The sequence below is a fragment of the Homarus americanus genome, unplaced genomic scaffold (genome assembly GCF_018991925.1).
Source record: "Homarus americanus isolate GMGI-L3 unplaced genomic scaffold, GMGI_Hamer_2.0 scaffold22250, whole genome shotgun sequence".
NCBI classification, from domain to species: domain Eukaryota; kingdom Metazoa; phylum Arthropoda; class Malacostraca; order Decapoda; family Nephropidae; genus Homarus; species Homarus americanus.
In genome coordinates, this window is record NW_024741189.1 from 11356677 (window position 1) to 11380853 (window position 24177).

General features: G+C 39.8%; 2 protein-coding genes across 4 annotated transcripts in view; one reads left to right on the forward strand and one right to left on the reverse strand.

Annotated features, from left to right (window-relative positions):
- Positions 1 to 24177, forward strand: part of LOC121875696 (von Willebrand factor A domain-containing protein 8-like) — a 112466-nt gene that overhangs the window by 10234 nt on the left and 78055 nt on the right. For all 3 annotated transcript variants that reach the window (XM_042380327.1, XM_042380330.1, XM_042380328.1), the window contains exons 6-7: positions 889 to 1056; positions 1924 to 2088. In XM_042380327.1, the coding sequence (XP_042236261.1) occupies positions 889 to 1056; positions 1924 to 2088 (333 nt within the window). The remainder of the gene's footprint in view (positions 1 to 888; positions 1057 to 1923; positions 2089 to 24177) is intronic.
- LOC121875697 lies at positions 6466 to 16200 on the reverse strand. The gene is made up of 7 exons (XM_042380332.1): positions 16042 to 16200; positions 12939 to 13041; positions 11169 to 11478; positions 9254 to 9387; positions 9018 to 9070; positions 7588 to 7844; positions 6466 to 6635 (listed from the first exon to the last, which is right to left on the reverse strand). Exons 1-7 carry the CDS (start codon positions 16045 to 16047, stop codon positions 6602 to 6604), a joined length of 897 nt encoding a protein of 298 aa, XP_042236266.1. The 5' UTR covers positions 16048 to 16200; the 3' UTR covers positions 6466 to 6601.

Genomic DNA, 24177 nt, shown 5'->3' on the forward strand with positions numbered 1-24177 from the left:
ACAGGTGAGGAACATTATATTGCAGGCAATTGTACAATATACCCCAGTACACACCGATGATTCGTATTTGGAGCAAATTATCTGGTAACACTGCCTTTAACAGAACTGATGAAATTATTTAATTACCAGTAATTTATGTTTTATATTTACATATACAGGTACACTCACTCGCCTTACTCCTGGCTCAAGGGAAGTCGTAGTCAGGGTTACAAGCCGAACGGTCCCTCTTGTATAGTGATGTTAAGTATAGTGATGGTAAATAAAGTGTTGTGAAGTTACTAAAAAAAAAGTATCATGCATATATTCTCTCAAATATTACATCATGAACTGTTATTCGTACAACCCAGCGAAGCTTCGAGCTACCACATTGCCCCACTGAACGATGGGTGGGGGGAACGTTTGGTATGAAGCCAAAGCTACTACTTCCATTGAGTCGAGTAGGGGTAGAGGTTGCATCAAAACTATGGCGTGTGAGTGTACTTGTACAGGTATATTATTAAAAAAGAATTGTTACTATTTCAGTTGTGTCGTAAGTTTATATTACAAATACAGGATGTAATATATTGTATTCAGTGATATTAAGTTTGTTGCTGTATGGAATTGCAGTTGTCTTATGGCTCCTTCCCTTCCTCCCCCACCCTCTCTCCCATTCCTCCTCCACTTTTGTCTACTTCCATCTCTTTTGCTGTATTACCTCCTACAGCACTTTCCCTCCCTTACCTCATCCACCTCTTGACCTCCAGCTCCTCTCATACCTCCATTGAGGAAATACAGCAATTGTATCATATTGCATTTTAACAATTTGGGCAATTGTACATTGATTCACAATGCCTTATTATCAGTTCTCTGTTTATACTGTACATGTAGTAATGATACTCCATGTTACAGAATGCAGTTCGAGCAGCTGTTGAAGGACGTGTATTGGTTTTGGAAGGTATCGAGAAAGCAGAAAGAAATGTATTACCAGTTCTTAACAATCTCTTAGAAAATCGAGAGATGCAGCTTGAGGATGGACGACTATTAATTTCTAGTTCCAGATATGACAAACTGATTCAGGTGCGAATGCTTGTGTACCTATGTGCATGACACACATTTACTTGTGCTTCCAGCAAACTATTGAAAAAAAAAATGTTAGGGTAGTTTGTTTTTTCCTTTAATAATGTAAGCATAATTTTACCACATGAATGAGTGCTAAAAGAATATTATTTAGATAATTGTATTATTATTTTAGATTTTACCAATCCTTGTCATGAAAATTTGCAGGCCACAAAATGTAATTGCAATATTTTTGTTAGAAGGACAAGCTGAAGCAATAAGTAGATGTATGATAATGCACTGCACACACAATAATATGAAATAATCATCATCCTGAGCTGACAAGTTTATTGGAATTATTGTCTCCAGGTTGGTGACCTGTCTCATCTTGTGACAGTTTATGCTTACTAATAGAAAATTAAATAGAATATTCATAAATTTAGCTGCATATGATTTTTATTAATATATTTTATAGGAATTTTGTGAATTTTTAGCAATTTTGAAGAGGTATGAAGGCATTCATGAATTTGACTTAGCATTACTGCCCTCTGCCCTCCAAGGCTATTAGCCGAGTCCTGGACATGGCTAGTAAATAACATTGTAATTCTAGCAAATTATTTTGGTAATATGTTGATTGCTTTTGCACATACAGGTAACCAGCTGATGTTGATAGAATACTGTAAAGATTATAAGGCTTGATTTTGCTTCAGTTCCTTTCAAAAAAGAAAAAACAAAACATCGCCCAGATTTTTTCCGGAACTTTAAAATAATTACATATTAGCAACTTGAATCATGATTAAAGTTATACGTGCTCCATCCTATATTACTGAGAGGCAATAAGTTAAGTTTTAGTGGTGTTGATATAGTTTTTGCAACATTATCCTCCAGGAACATTCCCAGGAAGAGCTAGATAGAATGAATTTGGTACGAGTTGATGAGGACTTCAGAGTTATTGCTTTAGGACTGCCCTCGCCCCCATACCAGGGTCACCCTCTTGACCCTCCATTAAGGTCAAGATTTCAAGCCAGGGATGTGTCCAGTCTACCATATAAGGTAAGTAATAATTTGATAAAGAATTTATATTATTTTGGAGCTGAAGTTTTAGTTGTCAGCTAAGTCATTGCATGTGCTATTATTATCTCGTCACTTAAAAGGATTCACCAGGGTATAGTAATGATGCTCCCCATCCATCCAGCCTTTTGCCCATTTGCAGACAAATGTTTTTCCCATCATAATTAAAGTTTTTTTTGGAACATCACAACCAAAATGTATGTTCTCTATACATAGTTGATTAATGCTATCACTTCTGGTCTCTTTGGTTTAGCTTGGGGGATCATCCATTCCAATAATGACTGGTTTACCCATTGCTTCCATAGCTGTAAGGTGACAACAGGAATTATATGTGTACATACATTTCTGCATTCTTTGTTATTATACAGTACTTGGTATATATGGTTGTTGAAGGGATCATTAATATGTAACAGGTTAAAGATCAAGGTCAAAGATACCTTGATACCATGATACCTTGTCCTTTGGCTAGTATTGTAGTTGTCCCTCACTCGGTTAAAGAAGCATTAATATCCAAGTGGTGGATCCAGTTTGGGTTCGGTCAAACTCACCTTCTCACATAAGACTCACCTGGCATCACATTAGACTGAATCACGTCAGGTCAAGTGTCTAGACCAACTCGTACACATTCCTGGCTTGTGGTAAAACACTTAAATGGACTGCTTGTCATCACTGTACCAGGATTAGTGACCTATGTCAGGTGCAGGTAATTTATCTCTACATTAGCTCCTTCCTCTGGTGAGTCAGTGTCAAGTTGTCAACATTTCAAATGAAACATCACGTGAGAGGCTGTAGATGTAAGGTGATAGGAATTATGACCTCACATGACAAGGGTTACCACCAGATTATGGAGGATGAATGGAACTTAGAGTAGGTGTAACATAATTCTCTCATCAGGGTATATATATAAAGAGTTTTTTATTTAAGGGTTATTATGTAAGATTTTCATTTTGCATTATCTGCCCCATCCACATTGTTCTTAGATTCAATTTTGAAGTCAAGACAGTCTTTCTTTAACCCCTTGTGCGTTGGGCCCCCATTTAAGCTGAATAAAATCGTCTGGCAATAGCCAAACAAAATACTAATAGTAGTGGCATTCCCATAGTGAAGGAGTTAGCGGAAATACTGTACAGTTGTACCCCACTTAACGCGGTCAATTGAACCCAGAGGGTCCCACGTTAAGTGATATCCGCGTTAAGTGAACAACAGAACATATGGGATTAATTCCAATAGAAACCGGCCCGACCCCCAAACTCCACTTTTTGAAGGCACATACCTATGTTGTAGTAAAAATAACATCTTAATTTTATGATGGTACATGCAACAATTAATACTTAAGAGAAATAGAGAAATACAGTCGATTAATATAAATTGACATATTCCTCAAACTAAAGTTAGGAAAATATAATTGACATTGCTGGATTCCTTGTAAGACCAGGAATATTTTGAATATAAATGTCATATATTTTGCATAAAAGATACCATAGTTACCTAGAGAAAAATTTTTATCTAAAAATTGTAAGTTTAAAGCAAAATATATGATGTTTATATTCAAAATGATCACCAAATTATAAGAATTCCAGCAATGTAAATTATATTCTGGCCTGGTAATTTGTATGAATTTTATGAGCTAAAACAGGCAGTCAGGCAGGGTGGCGGGTGGGGCAAATCTAAAAATAGCGTCTCGGACACTCACCGCGTATATGTGGAAAAAATCTGCGTTAAGTGAAAGTTCAGCTTTGGCAAGGCACCGCGTATATGCGAAAACGCGTTAAGTGAAACCGCGTTAGGCGGGGTAAAACTGTAGTCTACTAACTGGAAGATAAATTTTTTAATCCCCTTTTTAAAGGTTAATCTTAATCAATATTGCACAGAATTGATTTACTAATGCTTGAAAATAGCAAAAAAATCTTTGTATAAATGGGCAACATCAAGTTGAAATGGATTAAGGTAAGTCTGGTGGGGCCATTGGGACAACAAGTTGTCTAGACCGGTAAAAACTCTTGACAAAGAGTCAGGTGTGAGGTTATGTTGAGTTTATTTTTACCCCTTGGGGTCGACTTCACAGTACTGTATATATTATATATCTTGTTCTTCTGTAATTTCTGTCAGTATTCCACAAGTTCCAAGGTTGGCAGTTTCACGCCAAATTGGCTAGTTTTAAGTCGAATTGACCATCAAATTTCTGTGAAGGTGGGTTGGCAGTTTTTTATACAATTTGGCATTTTTTAGGGCATTAGCCAATTAAAATATTAAAAGTGGCATCCATGTAGTGAAGGGGATGAAGGTAATATGAAATTTTAAAATAACTCTATTGTACTGTATATTAAATTAAATTTTAGTCAAATACTGTACATATAAAATAGTTAAATACAAATTAAATAGTACTGTAATATAAATGTTACAGTACATCTCTGTGCAGATGGCATATTACTATAAAATAAGAACAATTAAGGGCATGGGTGTGTACTCGTATATGTGTGAAGTAAACGTGTGTGTGAACTTGGCAGGTCGCCATGTTAGACTGTCTCTGTAGCTACATCACCTTAGCTCTACCCCCACCAGGCAAAGCTGTGTTATTTTTATTTTTCAACTCTTATTTTTGGATAGATATGCATACATGATCTTATTTACACACAGAATGTATAAAAGAAATGATTATCATAAGGTCAAAAACATAAAGAGAATAAACATTTCTTACATCCACAGGAGTTATCCCATGATCATGGGAGGGGGGCGCGCTCTCCTGTCACCTGTGTGCTTAGTGAAACAATTGCTAAATGGCAATGCAGTATTTTCTTTTCTTTAATTTATTAATATTATTTTTATTCATTCCTCACATTTACGGAGGAATGCATTAGACCACAGCGGGATAAAGACGTCACACTAATCCGCGGATACTCGAAATTCAATGCCGTGGTTTGTGAAGTGGTATACAGAGTAAAAACCATGGATACCCGGAATCTGTGGATGAGAAATCCATGGTTGGCGAAGGTGTACTGTATACCTGTAGTGTACAGTATACTGTACTGTATTATTAGTCATACATAGTACAGTAGGCTCTCACCAATAACGTTTAATAGGTGCCTGAAAAACACCGTTATTAGCGAAAACGTTATTTGTGTGACATTAAAATACATGTAAAAAGGGTTTATTGGTGCCGCTGCCACAAGAATTTCACCCATTTTTTCCCCTTGAAGCCCTCCTAACACTTTTTGTTAGCTGAAATAAAAAGAATTGCTATTCAATCATCAAAATAAAGAGTTTGAGTAATATAACACTTAGTTTTTGAGGTGCTTGGTGTGATGATTGTTCCATATCTGAGGGCCGCTAACACTTGCACTGTCTTTCATTCTACAAGCTAACCATTTCACAAGAAAATGCTCTGTTATCACTAACAACCTGTTTCTATCGCCTTTATCATTCATAGCTCGCCTCGCATTTCCATCACTACCGAAATATTTTTAGCCAGCACAATACTCTTCATGGTCTCCTCTAAGTTCCTCTTAATATTTCGCACTGTACACTCAGGACAGTTCAATTTCCTCACTTTAAAAGTTCCCAGTCATTCAGGTGGCAAATCACTCCCTCCACCACCTCCCCTAGCCCCCACAGGCAAAAATGCGGAAGCCATTATTGATCATCGACCCTAACAACCACTGGTTATAGTGGTGAAAATCTCACACATGGGCGCAGCGCTGTATTCCACTGAGCGTGTGTGACAGTGAGAGTGAGGCGGAGTGGACAACTATGTCATCAACATGGCGGCAAACAAATGCTATCATTGATGCGCTCGGACGCATCCCGCGAAATTTCCGTTATTCAAGAGAATCCAGACGTTATTATCGAAAATGGGTATCTATTGTAACTTACCGTTATTGTCGAAAACGTTACTGTGGAAGTCGTTATTGGCGAGAGCCTACTGTACACACATTGCTTATGATGAAATTCCTGAATGTTCAATCCTTGTAGATTCAGTACTGTATGAAGGTACAATAGTGATTTTTTTCTGCTGGTGTAAAAACTACCTGTATTACATTCAGTAAATGTTCAAGGTATGTAGCTTCTCAGTTGGTGGAAACTGCTATGGAAGCTTTATGCGTTCACTCCTAAAGTTTGAATTGGGCAGGGAAATAAATTTATAAGCTAGGTAGGCCATATTTCATTACTCTAGGTTGTCACCAAATATATATTAATTTTAGTTGGAAGACCCAGAGAGAATTTGAAGAGGATGGAGATTAAGAGGACTGTAGTTTACCTATTGTTGATAATTAAGCCAAAAGGACAAACTACAGCAGCTCTGATGGGAAAACTGGTACAGATATGTCTAATGATTTACTGAGGTTGAGTTAATGATTTTTATATTATTGGATCAATAGTTTATTCCATGAACAATATAAAGTAGCCCAGATATTGATTCAATGAGTGCATTTGGTCATCAGCTCTTCCACAACGAAAACTCAGACTTTGCACAAAGATCTGTCTCTCTTCTTGCATATTACTGCTGGATGATCTTGATGGGAATGTGAATCCTGGAAAAGAGGTGACAGTAAGATTTTAAAGGGGAAATAAGTGAGCCAGTGCTATAGCTTCTTACCATAGTGACAAGGTTGATACATTGGTAATTATTATTATTATTATTACTATTATTATTATTATTATACAGTACAGTACAATTCTTTTCCTGCTGTGATGCAAGGTGGTTAGGCAAATCCTAGTCTGATTTTCAGCACTGAGTAACATACTGTACAAGTTCACCAAAGGGTTTTTTTGATAACCAGGAGTAACCAATAGTGTTTTCATTTATTGCTGAGTGCACAAGTGCCATTGGATAAGGAGGGACCCTATGTCTGTATTATGGTTGAATATTGAACCCAAGAATATTTAATCATGAGGCAGACACTACCAATTTTGCTATGGAGCCACAAAATTTTTCATGAGTAAAAGTGTATGAAAATAAAAATGGATATAGCAGATAGGATATCTTAACCCCATGTAGTTGAAGGAGAGCAGCATAGAAGAACAGGCCTGTTTCAACAGTAAAGTTAACTGAATAACAGTGAATGAAGAGGAAGTCTGTGTTTACTGTTGATTCTGGCCACCTTGCAATACAGTATAACAGAAAAAAGGCTTGGAACAGTAGTAACAGCAAATTACTGTATGAACAAAATTATGATTAAGATTGGTTGAACTTTCAGTTGGGGTAAAATACTGAGTACTGTATAAGGTAATGTACAGTATTGACTCACTTTAGAATTTTAGAATTTCCAAATACGTACTACAGAGTATATGGGTACCTGTACTGTACTACAGTATTTGAATGAGAAAATTTGGCATGTGAAAATTAGAAAGGGGATGAGAAACTCTGGTTATGGTATGAACTTTCATTTCAGAATGTTAAGAGTTTGAGATTATGCACTGGCAGGTGAAGTAAATTTTTGAAAAAATTCAGAATCAAATGTCAGTGAGAGACGTTAATCTTACCTTAATGTTTTACTATCTGCATAGAAGGTGTTTTCTTGGCCGCTGATGGAGGCATTAGTTCCTAAGGTGATTTCTTTAGTAATTGATCCTGGGACAATGCCCTCACCAGTTTCTATTTGTATTTCTTCATCAATTACTTGAGGTTTAGGAGGAATATTGAACCAGGCTGGGGGAGTATGGAACCAGGCAGGTGGTGTCTTGAACCACCATGGTGTGTCATTGAACCACTTTGGTAGTGTATCCATCCATGGAGAGCCCTGTGGATTAATTACATTTTACTGAGATAGAAAATTTTCACCTCTTCATTGACCTGCTTCAGGCATATCACTCTGACTGGCAAATGTATTGACACTCAGCCTCATGTCAAAAACCATTGGAAAAATTACAAATATGTTTTTTTCAGACTCCCAATATCTTAATGACATGACTACCTGTATATATGTATTACCTGAGTGTGTTTATAAATATCTGGGAAGATATTGTATGCAAACCATGTGATCTTACAAAGAGTGGATGAGAGCACAGAAAAGTTAAAAATTAATTGATTTTAGCAATTACAGTAGTACATTTTTTCCTTGAAAGGAAAGTACAGTGTGCCCCCCCAAGTTCGCGGTTATTCGCAGATGACAACCTGGATGTACCCAAGAATGTCTGTGGGTAGTTTTAAAGTTGCCGGCATTTTTGTGGCTGGGGCAGGGAGCCATTCGTTCTAGAGACAGTAATTTTCTTTACCTGTGCAATATCGTAAATACAGTATGTGTGTGCGTGTAGACACACACACACACATACAAAACACATACTGTACTGTACAAATAAATAATAATTGGAAAATCCTCTCACAAATACCTAATCAGAAACAAATTTATTAAAAATGTGAGCCTCCCTCAAGTCCGTGCTCTATTAATACAGTATACTGTCATAGAGCACGGACTTGAGGGTAGACTGTCACATTTTTAATAGATGTGTTTTTGATTATTTGTGAGAGGATTTTCCAATTATTTATTTGTATGTGTTTTGTGTGTGTCTACACACACACACACACACACACACACACACAGCCTTCTGGCTGCCAAGCTCTTTCAATAAACCGTTAATTATTATTATTATTATTATTTATTATTATTACAATAATACTGGTAAAAGAAATAATTGTCCTAAGAGCAAACACATAAAGGAATCTACATTTCTTTGTACACAAGTAAAAATGTATTCCCCCCCCCCTCCGGTCCATAAATGTTATTCGCGGATTTGGCGATTTACGGCCATTTTGAGAATCTAACCCTAGCAAATTTGGGGGGGGGGGGCCTGTATACAATAAATTTTACCTGAATATATCGTGGAAACAGACATGCAGTATACAATATCATCTAGTTTCAGGTAATTCATGCATTATAACATTGGCATTTTGCAGAGAATCACATTTGGTTTACCTGAGATGATACAGGGGGCATTGCAGGCATTCCTGGGTCGGACATTTGAAGTTCTGATGTAGATAAATTGATTTAGTAGATAAATATTTATTTGGTAAAATCATCATATCAGTTTGAATTGATTCATCATGTATATAGGTGATGCAGATATGCAGTACTGTATACATAGACAGTGTAGGTTACAAACTTTAGTAAACAGTAAGCTTATTTGACCAAAGTTAGCCAAGAATACTTACCATATTGTGGAGGGTAACAATCATATTTTAGACATTCATATTCACTTGCCATATAATTGAGGCCAGTATCACACCTGTATAGGTATGTATTGTAATATGGAACACTATCTGTAGGTAATTCGTTCTTCTTACACCTGCAACATAATGGAGAGTACAGTACAGACATGAAACACAAAATGGAGTGTTGTCTCACCATGCGCACTGTATCTTTCTCCACAACTTTACAAGTGAGAATCACTATCATTATTATAAATACAATATTATTACAGTGTTATTATTATTATTATAAATATTATTATTATTATTATTATTATTATTATTATTATTATTATTATTATAAATTAGATTATGAGTGTAATGCCAATACTGGAATTAGTTTTAGATTTTTCTCTTGATATTGAGGTTAAAGTGCTAGCTTTATATTGCCTCTACTGCTACCACAATGGAACATGTGATCTAACCAGTAATGAAGGGGATAGTGATGTCACGAAGCTGTGGAACTGCAATTGCAACTGCGGAGCATACGCATAAATTATCACAACCAAAACAACTGCATGAACCCACGTAATTGTGAAACAATCACAAATGAGGGTTGAGAGCTGAGAAATTCATTGGGCATTGTGGCCCTCCAACCACTTTGTTGCCTTTACTTTTTAATTTTATCCTCTCCGCCACTGATCTGCTCGTTAGCCACTTGGGCGGTTGCTCCAGCTTGGCAACCAACACGGATTTAACTTCCTCTATTTTTGTCTCTAGGTATCTCATTCCCCTGTGATCTTCAAACATCGAGTTTACTTTGATTTTGCAGTTAGGGCAATACCAAGAACAGCGTTCATGCTTTACCACATTCACCACCATCCTAAATGCTGTTAAACCTAGACTCGCATAATGTACATCAGACTTCATCCTGCAGTAATTGCATATCAGCCAACTTCCTGGTGATGCTGGGGTTTTAGCCCCTGATTCCCTGTGCCTATTCATGCCTTATCACAAACTTTCCTCTCCTCTTACGTACTTTACACCTGTGGGACACCGGTGCTTGACAGTTGTCACTGTTTGGGGAGGGGGGATGTGCAGACTGTAAAAATCTTCTTAGGCTTAAGCCCAGTTTACAATGTGATATAATCTTAATTGTCTGCTTAATAATAATGATAATAATCTGTATTATTACTGTGATAATTTCTTATGTGTCTTGGTTGCAGGACTTTAGTGCCAAGGTCCCTTTAAAGCCCCCACTGCAGCAATTGCGAAGGCCTTTATGTACGTTATGCTGCAATAATAGATACAGTGAATAATGTTTGTAGATCTTTACAGTGATAAAACTTGAGTAACTTGCTTAATTACAGGCGACCATGTGTGACCTTTTTTTACATATTGAGTGTAAAAAGGTAGTAGTATTGGACAATCTGATGAACATAAACCTCTTGTTTTTTCCCCATTAAGAAGCCAATTGCAACTGCGGAGCATACGCATTAAACTATCACACCCAAAACAACTGTGTGTGCGTGCGTGTGCGTTCTTGATTCTGAACATCTCATAATAGGAAAGGGCTGGAAATACTCATTGTCATTGCTGTTTATGGCTATTTTCCATGCTTGCATGGGTTAGCTGTGATTACCTAATGGCATGGTATGTCAGTTGCCATAAGGCAAATTTGAGGCAAGTTTTACAGCTGGTTGCCCTTCCTATCACCAACCCACCTTTGCAGAGTGTGACTTTTGAGCAGGATGTCCAGAATTAAGTGGAAATACAAACTTTTACATCATTTACTTTAAATCATTCTCTCCAATTGCCATGGCAGAAGAGTTCTGGTATGGTAGCTCCCTTTCACAACAAGGCCCTGATTTGCCTGTCACCTTATAAAACTCAGCATCACACATCATTGTTTGAAGTACAGTACCTGTATTGTACTCACATATAAAAGTGTTGGCAGTCATTGGGAATACCGAAGACTCCCTCTATCGAGCAAGTTTCAATCTTCATTCGAGGAACATTGGTGACTTGGTGGGAGTTTGCAGGTACTTTTATATTTGTTGCTTGTTGTTGTGAAGAAATTGGACCAACCAACTGGGAATTTATTGGCGCGTTTTCTGGTGTACTCGGCCGTGGTGTCAAAGAGATTTCACCCACTAAGGTGGAGTCTTTTGGCACCTTCAATGATGACCTTTGCTGTAATGTTGTGGGAAGTCCACCCGCTGGTTTGAAGTTCTTGAGGATCGTAATACCTGTCACAAAGAAAGCACAAAACAAGAGTAAGAAAGTGCTTTTAGTGTTAATACTGTAACTCAGACAAGGGTGGACCCAGGGGTAATCCTCTGTTGCCCAGGTAATACCCCTGATACAGTATTTGCATAAAAACGATAAGGAGAGGGACATCATTGTACAGGAATACCTTACTATTTGCATTCCTGCTTATCTGCAATAGACATTTTAATACCCCTATTCGATATTCTCATATCATATCTCGCTTATTCACAAAGAAAAATTATGGTAGCCTACAGTAACATTTCAAGCTGTGCAGGGTAGCCGCAGCTTGTATTCTGATATTGGAATGGATATTCCTATCATTATGGTTTCCCTCTTCTCATAATCAGTACAGTGATCCCTCGGTTAACTAGCGCCTCGGTTAATGAAATTTCGGTGAACGAATTACCTTCCATAAGATTCTTAACTTCGGTTAACGAGCATTCTCTCGATTAGCGAATTCCTTACGAGCGGCCCCCAACATGTTTTCGCTTGCACACTAGCTGTGGTATTAGTCCACCAATACAGTAATCGGTTCTAGGGCTTAAATTCCTTACTATTTTAGTAAATATCAAGAAGTTTGTACTATTCAATAATTTTAAAAGTCTTATATTAAAATTTTTAGTCATTTTAACAATTATTTAACATAATTTAAGTATACAAGGAAACTAGTTTTTAGTGCGCCAAACAGCCTGTCAACACACCATACAGGCGTCAGTCTCTGTGTCTTTTCAGTGGAGGTAACATCTTGCTTCAGACTCTCTTCAACATAAATGCTTTTTTCTGTGTTTCCAGTCAAATTATTGGTCATTTTGAAATATATTTTACATATTGACAATATATAATGCAGTGCAGTGTTGATTTAAAGAAAATAATCTTGAATTACACCAAGTGAACTCAAATTTTATGGGTGAAATGGCACCATGGGATGACTTCTCTTCCACCCCAATGCCTTCTCTTCTCCCTTCTCCTCCACCCCCATTCTAATTCCCATCATCATCATCCAGGAGCCTTCTACATACAAACCTTAAAGTAAGTGTACTTTACTACCTTTTTTGTTGACTTTAGACAATTTTCGGTGATCTGGAACCAATTACCCAAAAACCCATTGAAGCAATGGTTTTGGTTAACGAATTTTTCGGTTAACGAGCAACCTTCTAGAACGAATTGTGCTCGTTAACCGAGGGACCACTGTACTGTATATTAAAGTTGGCTGATCTTCATATTAATATCCTTCCTATTTTTTGGGGATGAGTCTTCGTTCAAATCAAACTTTTCCGTTGTCAGTTAGACTCTGTGCATTGGGAGGGTCGATGTAGTGACCTGACGTCCAGGAAGAGTGCGATAGGCTATGCACCCTTCTAAACGGAACTGTACATTATTCATCGTCAACTGTAGTGAGCTAAATAGAGTGAGAATAAGGTAATAAATATAATTGTACCTGATGGGGTTTCAACATGTGACTCTGACTTGTCAGCAAGGGGTCCAGCCAACGACACTGTTGCCATCACCACCACCATCACTGCCACTGCCAGCTGACACATCTGAAGAAGAATATTGTTTAGTTCTCTCTGCTAAATGCTACTGAGGTTTATGTGTGTTTATTCTTTGTTTAAATATACCTGTTGATTTTGGTGTGGATGTCTCAGTGTGTGTGTCATGATTGTATATTGTGTGTATCACAAAAACTGTTATTTCACTAGTCTTATTTCCACTACATGTACAATATGTATTTTTTGTTTCTTGTGTGTTGGGCAGGGCTGGATCCAGGGGGAGGGGTCTTGGGGGTCTGGTCCCCCCTTTTCATCAGAAAATTTTAATATTTTTTTCTTTAATACAGTATTGTTCACAGGCATTTTTGTATAGTAAAAAGTAATTACTATTGACCTCAGAATATTTCCTAATATCAAGTGCGCATGGCCACAAAATACCCATGATATTGGTCAGATTAAAAAAAAAAAAAATCTGGGGGCATACAGCCAGGAAAAAAAACAGCTGGGTGGCCTCGCTGTGCTTGCCATGTTCCCCCACTCACAACTTCTTGGACCCCCCTTTGATATTCCCTCCATCTGCCCCTGTTGGGGTGAGTATTGAGGTGGTGTGGGAGGGGGGAGGGTAACTTTGGTGGTGGTGTGGGAAGGGGGAGGGTAACTTTGGTGGTGGTGTGTACAGGTAGTATGATTATTGTTGTGGTAAGAGGGGTGAGGATTTTTTTTTTTTTATTCATAATTACCAATTATAAGCTTATAAGCTGTTTGGGTAGTTGGTCTCTCCAGTGTTAGTGCAGGAGGAAATTGGAGTACTGTACTGTACCCGGAGGAAACTTGTGATGTTTGGTAGTGAGGGTCACACTGGCTAACATCCTTCTCACAGATATATGGACCAAACGCAATATACGCGATTTTGTTCAAAATCACAGTATAGGTACTCCTGAGAATGCCGATTCCAAATCTATCATCGACAGTTCGATTGTGGAATAAATAGTGGTCGTAATGATGCTTGGAATATTTTAATGAAATTTTTCTCAATGCTTATTTCAGTACTCGCCAACTATTGGTGTTTTTGTGTTCTTCTGGATGTACTTAATTACTGAAATTAATCTCACCGAATTTCAAGTCTGAGAGAAAATCATATTTGGGTAAAAAAACGCATAAGGGTCCTCCCTTACGCATTTTTTCCAGGGTCGAGACAAATCCCATAACATTGGTGGGAGATACAGTACATTCATTACCACTGTATGGTGGTAATATGTCGGAGGTGATTATGGTAGTACATTAGTTATATGTGGGAGTGATTCATGTAATACTGTACAGTATAGTGATAATAATGTGAATAATAATACCTGTAGTGTAATGTGTTTGTAAGCATCTAAGTGATTGGATATTCTTGCGCTAAAATTGGAGGGAAATCATTTCACGAAAATGGGAAACTTTGGGTGGCTCAAAGTATGCTTTCTGTAATTTCAGTGCAAAAACAATTAATGTATTTTAGAAAAGGAACCAGAAATTCTAAAAAGAAAATGCACATGTGTAGTCATAAGTACTGTATTGTAAATAATGTATTTATTATATACCTGTAGCTTTACTGAGAAAAAAAAAAGAGGGACACTAACAGTAAGCATAATAGGGTAATATAGATTGTAAATTAAATATCATAAGCCAAGTATTTTTACAAGTAAAATATGATACAGTACAGTTGGGGTCGAAAGTTCGCTCCCACCCAAAATGAAGCAGCATTAACCCCAAATGAGTTGAAACAGTCAGGGTAAGTCAGTTCGGAGACTCATTCCCTGACTCAGTTTTACTACGGGAAGCAAACTTTTTGTCCCTGACTTTACCTGTAATACTGTAGGTGGATTTTGATCATGTCAGCCCTTAGGATAGAAGTGGCCAAATTGAGCATGGAGTTTCCTTAGGTGTTTCTGTTTTACTTTTAGATTATTGGCAAAAAATCTTTACTAGTTCTGCTTCAAGAACCGTCCATCGAGGAGTATTTTCAAAATGTATACTCTAGTTTTGATATAAGATGCAGCAGACATCAGTTTCAACTCTTTCTCTGCTTCCCTGGTATTCAGCACAATGCTACACAGCTTTGTGACATAAATGATTTCCAAAGTTTAGTCTTGCTTTGAACTACTCTTCTGAATGTAAAATAGTTGGGGTAACTCCCCAAGTGAGGTGCATGCCCCATTAGCAGTTGGAGTATTAGGTGAGAACCACATTTAATTTTATGGCTGGCTTCATGTATTAACGTGCCACTTGGCAGAGAGTATCAGGAGACACATTCTAAGATCCCATTATATAACTGCACCTACAGCCAAGCAGTTTGGTTTGCTTCCTAGAAATAGGATAGAAAATACAGATTAAATCCATATCTAAGGTGACAGGCAAAGTGTGTGCATGCATTTACTGTTATGGTCTAGCAACCCCCTCCCCTTTGATGGGAACCTTTATTTGTAGTTTTCCTTTTTTAAGAACAAATTTTGTGATCGAGATGTAGGAATATTCTTTGAATTGCTTCAAGAGTACATCTACCCAGCCAATGACACTTATGGTCACCTGGGTGTATGTAACTGGCATGGGAAGTGTGATGTTGTATGGCAGTGAAACATAAGCAGTTAAAGTGGATGATATAAGCAGGCTACAGTGAGCTAAAATGAGACTGACGAGATTGATACAGTATGTGATATGACACAGAGAGATAAAAATCCCTAATCAGCACTAAGAGGGGAGCTGGGTGTTGGCGAGGTGTTGCATAGAAGTAGGCTGAGATGGTTTGGGTATGTGGAGTGAATAGAGATGACCAACTGGATCACGAGATGCACGAGTTTAAACGTGGAGAGGAGAACCAAGGGTAGGGCAAGAATGACATGGAGAGAGGTTGTAAGAAATTACCTCAGAGTTAAGAACCTGATGAAAGAGGTTGCAAGAGACTGTGCAGTATTGAGAGCTGTTATCAGGTAATCATGGCTAACCTACACATATGTGGAAAATGACTGTAAAACGGGGATGATGATGATGACTATGCAATATAAAGCACTTTACCTGCATTATGTTGAGGGAGATTATCTCTCATGGGGCAGCAGGGAGAGTCTCTCTCAGGGTAGTGGGGAAGCTCTTTTCCAGGGAAACAGGTAAAATTTCACAGTGCAAAGGGGAGAGTGACTCACAGGGCAGCAGGCAGTGGTGGATTCTGAGGTCATCTACCGGGTCTCTGGCTTTTAATACCTCGGGAAAAACAGGTTTCTGGTCTAACTTGTAATTCTCAAGTTGCCCAGACCACCACTGCTTTGTTGGTCCAGGGAAGAGTCAGCGGGGACAAGGAAGTACAATAACAGGTGTGATTATAAGTGAAAGGTGGGAAGGGAAGTAGAAATGGCATGTGAAAGAGAGGGAGGGAGGGTGGAGAGGAGTGAAATGTGGAAAGGAGGGAGAGTGAAGAGATGTGGCATGTCAAAGAGAGGGAGAGTGGGGAGGGAGGGAGAGTGGGGAGGTATGACATGTGGAAGAGAGGGAGAGAGTGGGTAGGTATGCCATGTGGAAGAGAGGGAGAGTGGGGAGGTATGCCATGTGGAAGAGAGGGAGAGAGTGGGGAGGTTTGCCATGTGGAAGAGAGGGGGAGAGTGGGGAGGTATGCCATGTGGAAAAGAGGGAAAGAGTGGGGAGGTATGCCATGTGGAAGAGAGGGGGAGTGGGAAGGTATGACATGTGGAAGCGAGTGAGGAATCTAGGGAGAGTGGGATGCTAGGTAAAGCGTGGTAGATCCCTAATAATGTCAAGTGCCAGGACTGTCACTAGGGGGGAGGATGGTTAGTCAGGGAAGGTTGTGGCGTGGGAGGGTGGGCACGATGGAGGTGGAGGGAGGCCTATCGTGATATACTGACCCCCTGTGTGGTTGACCTATAGTGATCCCTGTGTGGTTGACCTATAGTGATCCCTGTGTGGTTGACCTATAGTGATCCCTGTGTGGTTGACCTATAGTGATCCCTGTATGGTTGACCTATAGTGATCCCTGTATGGTTGACCTATAGTGATCCCTATATGGTTGACCTATAGTGATCCCTGTATAGTTGACCTATAGTGATCCCTGTATGGTTGACCTGTAGTGATCCCTGTATGGTTGACCTATAGTGATCCCTGTATGGTTGACCTACAGTGATCCCTGTATGGTTGACCTAGTGATCCCTGCATGAGTGATCCCTGCATCCTGACCTCCCTGTATGGTTGACCTATAGTGATCCCTGTATGGTTGACCTATAGTGATCCCTATATGGTTGACCTATAGTGATCCCTGTATAGTTGACCTATAGTGATCCCTGTATGGTTGACCTGTAGTGATCCCTGTATGGTTGACCTATAGTGATCCCTGTATGGTTGACCTACAGTGATCCCTGTATGGTTGACCTACTGTATAGTGATCCCTGCATGGTTGACCTCTCAGCAGGTTGGGTTAAGGTTCGATTGTCCACCTCGGTTAGCATCACAAAAACTGGCATGTCTTCACGTTCACCTGAGCACCACTCCTGCGGCTGCGTTCAGCTGAAGGTCACTGCCAAGTACAGAACTGCTGTTTCATCTTCAGGTTTATATTATTTTTCATAAACCTGCTCTAATTGGGTTATATTCCTGTCCACACACACAACGATATAAATTTGTCTATGCATATTCACATGAAATCGCACACACACACACAGACAGAGTACTGGTAGTTAATAGTGGATACACAGATGTTGACACCCTTTTAGCCTCCGTGACCTGACTTTTGTTACCATCGCTTACAGACTTGTAGGTGAAGGTGGTGATGGTGGTTGGTGTGGTATGTGAGACAGGTGAGGTATTGTGGTGATAATGATGATCCTTGGACATGACATAAGTAGCAGGTCATGCGTGTGGGGTCCCTCCGACCTCCCCATGATTGCGTTGAAACAAAGCACAATATTGTGATACTTTTGCATGATGTCTGTCATAGTATTTTGGTTAATCTGGACTGTGGCCCGTCAGATAATGCAGACATGTTGAGTTTCTTGTGCTGGGTGGTCACGTTTATGGCCTGAATATTTGGTCCATGTTTATTTTTATTAATGGTGTGATACACACACACACACACATTCAAATAACCTCTTCGGTGGAGGTTCGAACCCAGGATGAGTGGACTTTTATCCCACTTGACCGACTGTACCTTTATGATGACTTGTTATGACCTCTTGCCCTTCAGGTGAGTTTGTTGAACTTGTCCGCCAGGCTCCCAGGTGGGTGGGAATACCCATGAAGTATTGAGGGATGCCGGCGGTCGGTGCCTCCCCCCTGGACCTGTTGTTGGGGTGTGGGGTGTATATACGGTACTCCTATGACGTCCTTACCACATGATTCATACAGTGTGTGTGTGTGTGTGTGTGTGTGTGTGTGTGTGTGACCACCCTAATCAAACCTAACCTAACCCCCCCCCCGGGAGTAGTGTTATGGTGTTTAATCAACTAGCTAAATAAACTATTATAGTTGGGCAAATTTTCAGGGCATCCGACAGGTCAAGCACCATCAAAATAAATGAATACCAAACAATGTAGTCATAAAGTAAACAAACAAACAAACAAACAAAAAAGAAAGAAAGAAACCATATACAGTATTGAAAACAAGGATATGACAGCCAATAAGAAATCACCAGAATTACGAAGGATATTTGGTGTGTCTAAAGTCATATCCTGTATTTACACTTCCTTGTTGATTGTAGGATGTAGCTTGGTTAGAATCCTTTGGGGATTGAATCCTGCGTCTCTCTGGGAATGCCGCCATGCCTTACAGTACATACCTGGGATGAGTATGAGGCATGCATGGGCGTAGAGTGCTGAGATGTGTTAGTTCACTGATGCATTAGTTTGATAGTTGAAGGTCATTTTCGTCGGTGCAGTAAAGGTTATCTCTCTCTCTCTCTCTCTCTCTCTCACAGTAACTGGCACGGTATTATCTTCGTTTTATTACCTTTACATAGCGCAGTGTTAGGCTTTATAGAGGAAACTGGGTTGGTCTTCTGCGACACAAACCGTAAGTAATGTGCGATGAGGAATTTATGTGGTGGGGGGGGGGGAGACGGGAGAGTAGCATGAAGACCCGCCATCACTGTACGACATAAACACACACACACACACACACACACACCACTATTCAAATCTCTGGAGGAAAAACGTTTTTATTATCACTGCTCATTTTTGCATTTTTAACATCGTGAAAATGCACATGAAGGCCAAATATCAGTTTTATGATGACTGCGTCTTTTCCTGCCATTCTCCATTGACACGGGGAGGGGGTATATACGTGTCATGGTCCCTGTTGTTAGTGTTTGTTAAAAGCACCGTCGCAGGGGTGATAAAACAGTCATATCTATGTCTGTTTTGTTTGTTTGTGTGTATGCATGTATGTCTGTACTTTAAGAATGGTTAGGGCAGTGGTTCTTAACCTTTTTTGAGTCACGGACCCCTTTGAGAATCTGGTGAAAGCTATGGACCCCCTCCCTAGAAAAATGCACATAAGCACATAAACACAACTTTGCATGCAATGAATATACTTTATTTTATTGAAAATTCATTGTCTCATACAGTGTATGACTTACACAAAGTATAGTGAATATAAATGTTAAATTTTTATCTGACCTTCACGGACCCCCTGAAGCCCATACGGGTCCATGGACCCCAGGTTAAGAACCCCTGGGTTTGGGAGTTCGCATTCGGCTGTGTATACTCGTACTGTTAAGAATTCGGCTGTGTGTATGTCCGTACCGTTAAGAATTCGGCTGTGTGTATGTCCGTACCGTTTAGAAGTCGGCTGTGTGTATGTCCGTACCGTTAAGAATTCGGCTGTGTATGTCCGTACCGTTAAAAAAAACACGAAATAAGTTTTTTAGACGTGGCTTGTAAGCATCTGCCTCTGGTGTCCTAAGATCAGACTACCAGTACGAATCTGATTGGCCTTCTGTCTGGCATACGTGGAGATACATACACTCACTCACTCACTCTAGATATTAAAAAAAATATAATAAATAAAAAATTGCCGTAGGTTGAAGTTCAGGTTTTTCTCCGTGTCGGAAAGTCTGTCTTTATGCGTTGTGGGAGGGAGGGAGGGAGAGGGGGGGGGAGACGTGATATGCACCTTAACTAAACACCGCACACATACACATACAGGCTTGGGTGATCGCTGGCAACTTGGTCAGAACAAGCGCACACCCCCTTCCTTACTGATGGGTGGCATTCCTGTTACTGTTGGTTGGTCCTGGTGGTGTTGTACTTGCTGCACGTGAATGGATTAATTACCTTAATCAATTTTAGTAACTTTTTAACCAACAGTACAGGAGAAAACAATAAACAACAGCTAAGAGGAGCAATAAACCATACTTAGCAGAAACGGTAAACAACAGTAAATATTCAACAGAGACAGTAAACAATAGTAAACACAAACAATAGACAACCGCAAACTGTAATAATAAACAACATTTAACAGGAGTCGTACACAACAGTAAACAATAACAGTAAACAACGGTACAAGATACACTGAGAGAGAGACTTTCACTATTACACTATTTACCATATGTTTAATTGAGAGAGAAAGAGAGAGAGAGAGAGAGTTACAATAATTATTTTTTGTGTTACGAGAGAGAGAGAGAGAGAGAGAGAGAGAGAGAGAGTTACAATAATTATTTTTTGTGTTACGAGAGAGAGAGTTTTACACTAATTATCGTGTGTGTGTAATTGTGTAATGGGTGAAATTTTTCTTTTTAGTTAGAGAGCTCTCAGTCCCTAAGTATTACAGAGTAACATTGTAATTATTATTGGAGGTGGTCTGTAGTTGGTTAGGGAGGCATTACATGGTATTCATAGGTGGGTGAGGTGATGTTAGATGAGGTTTGGTTAGGTTATGGCAGGTTAGGTTTGGTCAGATCTGGTTAGGTCACTTTAGGTTAGATCAGTTAGCTTAGGGTAGTTTTGATCAGGTTAGGTTAGGTTGGAGAGGGGCAGCAGCCAAGTAACGTTGTAATTACGGGGTGAAAAAGCTTGCACAGAGGCATTACGAGGTATTTATAGTTAAGGCTTTGTGGGTAATGGCTGGCTAATTGTCGGGGATTGTTTTACAAGTGGGTCATACGTCATCCTCGTACTGGGGGCAAACCACCGTCCTGTTCACTGCCGCCCTAAATTAGACCCAACCACTGTGAAATTGTCAGGAGTGTTTCAGTATTGCTTTAGGCAGTTAACCTCAAATTATACGAGCTGGCTCTTAGGGTGCTCAAGATCCCTATGGTGTGTTGTGACCCCAGGGCATGTTGTGACCCCAGGGTGTGTTGTGACCCCAGGGTGTGTTGTGACCCCAGGGTGTGTTGTGACCCCAGGGTGTGTTGTGACCCCAGGGCATGTTGTGACCCCAGGGTGTGTTGTGACCCCAGGGTGTGTTGTGACCCCAGGGCATGTTGTGACCCCAGGGTGTGTTGTGACCCCAGGGTGTGTTGTGACCCCAGGGTGTGTTGTGAGTGACCCTAGGGTATATCTGTAAACCTACAACTGCTATACTTTACGTGAATAACTGCGTCATTACTCAACCATATGGTGGTAGTTAAGTATGTGCAGTTTGATAATGAGAGAGAGAGAGAGAGAGAGAGAGAGAGAGAGAGAGAGAGAGAGAGAGCATACGTGCGTGCGTGTTGCCGACAGAAATTGGAGCCTTACTGATCGGATAAAGGGAGACAATGTTCCCTCCAAGACCAGGGCAAGAGGCAACACGGTACTGATGCTCGCATTTACACAGCTTTACACCCTCAGCAGACACCTAAGATGGACCATATATTCCCCAAACTATCTAGTCAAGTTGGCAAATATTGCATCATTTTATATAGATGAGGATGGTGATTTGTACATGATTTACTACGAACTTATGATACACTCTTTAGAGATATCCTGGGGAAGCTGAGTGTGTGCCTGCGTGCCTGCCTGCCTGTGTGTGTTGTGTCTGCCTGCCTGTGTGTGGAAGCGCTACCATAAATGCTTAGCTACAGTTTAGTATTTAAGAATGTTTAGTTACAAAGTATGGCCGTAATTAGCACGACGTCGGGGGAGCGGGTTAAGTTTGTTTGTTCAGGCTGGAATATTGAGCGTGTCAGAGGCCATGTTTACCTCCCTGACAGTGTGATCCTTCATCTGTGTTTGTTTATCAGGCCTACACACACATACACACATACACACGAGAGCATGTATAGGTGGTGGGGGAGGGGTGTTTTCAGTTGTACAAACCATGAGAAAGTGTGCAGGTCTTCCCAACTCCCAGTATTCCCGTCATGGGGTTGGAAAGAGTAGCATATAATCACACGCGTCAGGTCTTAGGCAAAAAGGACAACATAACATGCGTCCAAAAATTGCGTTAAAGACATTACTTTTTTTTTCCTGTTTTAACCCCTCGTCCAGTTGTTATTTGGTCAAGGGGTATTGTAATCATTCTCAAACTGTCTGTCTGTGTGAATCGGACTTCGGAGATGACCCAAAACCATTTGACCTGAAGGAGCACAGGGTCATAGGTCACTCTTTATAAAATGATATTAAACGTTGATTTTACTGACATTATGGATCAATTGAAGGTTCGCCCACCCCCCAGCTTATTGTACCTGACGATTAACTTAACCCAAGTTAATGTAACCCAACTTAACCATGATATCTGTGGGGGTTAGGTTAGCGTTAGTCTGTTTGATCTTAAAGGTGAAATAAAGTTAGGTGTCTAATCTTCACTTGATTTAGAAAATGTAACGTTTTTTTTTGTTCTGAAGATTAGGCACCCAAAGTTATTTCCCTGACAGTCTTTCTTCTACTACGTGGCTCACTGACAGTCTTTCATCCCCTTCATGTCTCATTGACAGTCTTTCATCTCCTTCATGGCTCACTGACAGTCTTTCTTCTCCTTCATGGCTCACTGACAGTCATCTGGGTTCACCACTGACAGTCATGTTCCTGTCCCATAATCGTGCCACGGTCAGAGGTTCGCTCGGGGGAGGATCAGTGTCTCTCGCAGATAGAAAAATGTCCAATGGGGAGACATCCATGGCCTGTTAGGATCTCTCTCTCTCTCCTTCCTTGACCGCCAAGTAAGATGGTGTCAGGGGTCAGTAAGGCGGCGTCGATTCCCTAGAAGAAATAAAATAAAGTATAATAAACTAAACTAAAATATATAGAGAACAGTAACTCTTGTATTGTGTTGTTACCTTCCGTTGTGTGATTTACAGTAAGTGTGAGGAGGCGAGAGACTGGGGCTGTCACGAGAGGCACGTTGGTAAACATTGGCTGGTTTATGGCGTTTGAGTGTGCGTGAGGATTTATGTGTGTGTGTGTGTGTGTGTGTGTGTGTGTGTGGTTGGTTTATGAAGTTTTAAGTTAAGACTGTCTTGGGTTTATGTAAATATATTTAAGTTATTATATGTGCGTTTGTGATTGTCATTACTTGTTAACGTGAGTGAGCATTCGTGTGCGTTTGAGTGTGTGCGTGTCTTACTGTAAGTTTGTATGTAATTCGAGAGAATGTTTGTGTGTGTATGTGTATAGATAGCCAAGTATATGAGCATGGATGACTATGAGTGTATCATGTGTATGTATGTATGTATGTATGTATGTATGTATGTATGTATGTGGGTGGATGAAGGTGTGCGTGTACAGAACTGATGAAAGAAAACCGTATCAATTTTCTTAGTGTGCTGGGGTAAAGACGATACAGGTCGAATATGACTGTCAGGGTGACTTAGTGGGCAGTAAAGGCAAGTTATGGTAAGGTGTGATGCCTCTCTTCCCTACAGTATATTTTGTCGCACCTTATAACAATATTCCCTTCCTGGAAACTGTTGTATCTCTCTCTCTCTCTCTCTCTCTCTCTCTCTCTCTCTCTCTCTCTCTCTCTGTGAACCCTTTTCGTTAATTTGGTTTTTATTGGTTTGTTTTGATTCACTATCTGTTATATTTGGTTCTGTTGTTTTATTGTCTGTTAAGATTGGTTATTTTGGTTGGGTTAGGTGTGGTAGTGGTGGGTTAGGTGTGGTAGTGGTGGGTTAGGTGTGGTAATAATGGATTGGCTATGAGAAGTAAAAGTTTGTGCCACAGTAAATCAGGGTTTTATGTGTTGACTGGCCACCACCCTAATTTGGATGGTTGGTCCCAAGGCTCCCTG

Bases quoted from the DNA above. Each gene is read 5' to 3' on its own strand.
- LOC121875697 (XM_042380332.1), bottom strand. The intron at 9,071-9,253 runs GTAAGTATTCTT...TATCTACATCAG, and splicing joins TTGTTACCCTCCACAATATG to AACTTCAAATGTCCGACCCA. The intron at 7,845-9,017 runs GTAAACCAAATG...ATTAATCCACAG, and splicing joins TGCCCCCTGTATCATCTCAG to GGCTCTCCATGGATGGATAC.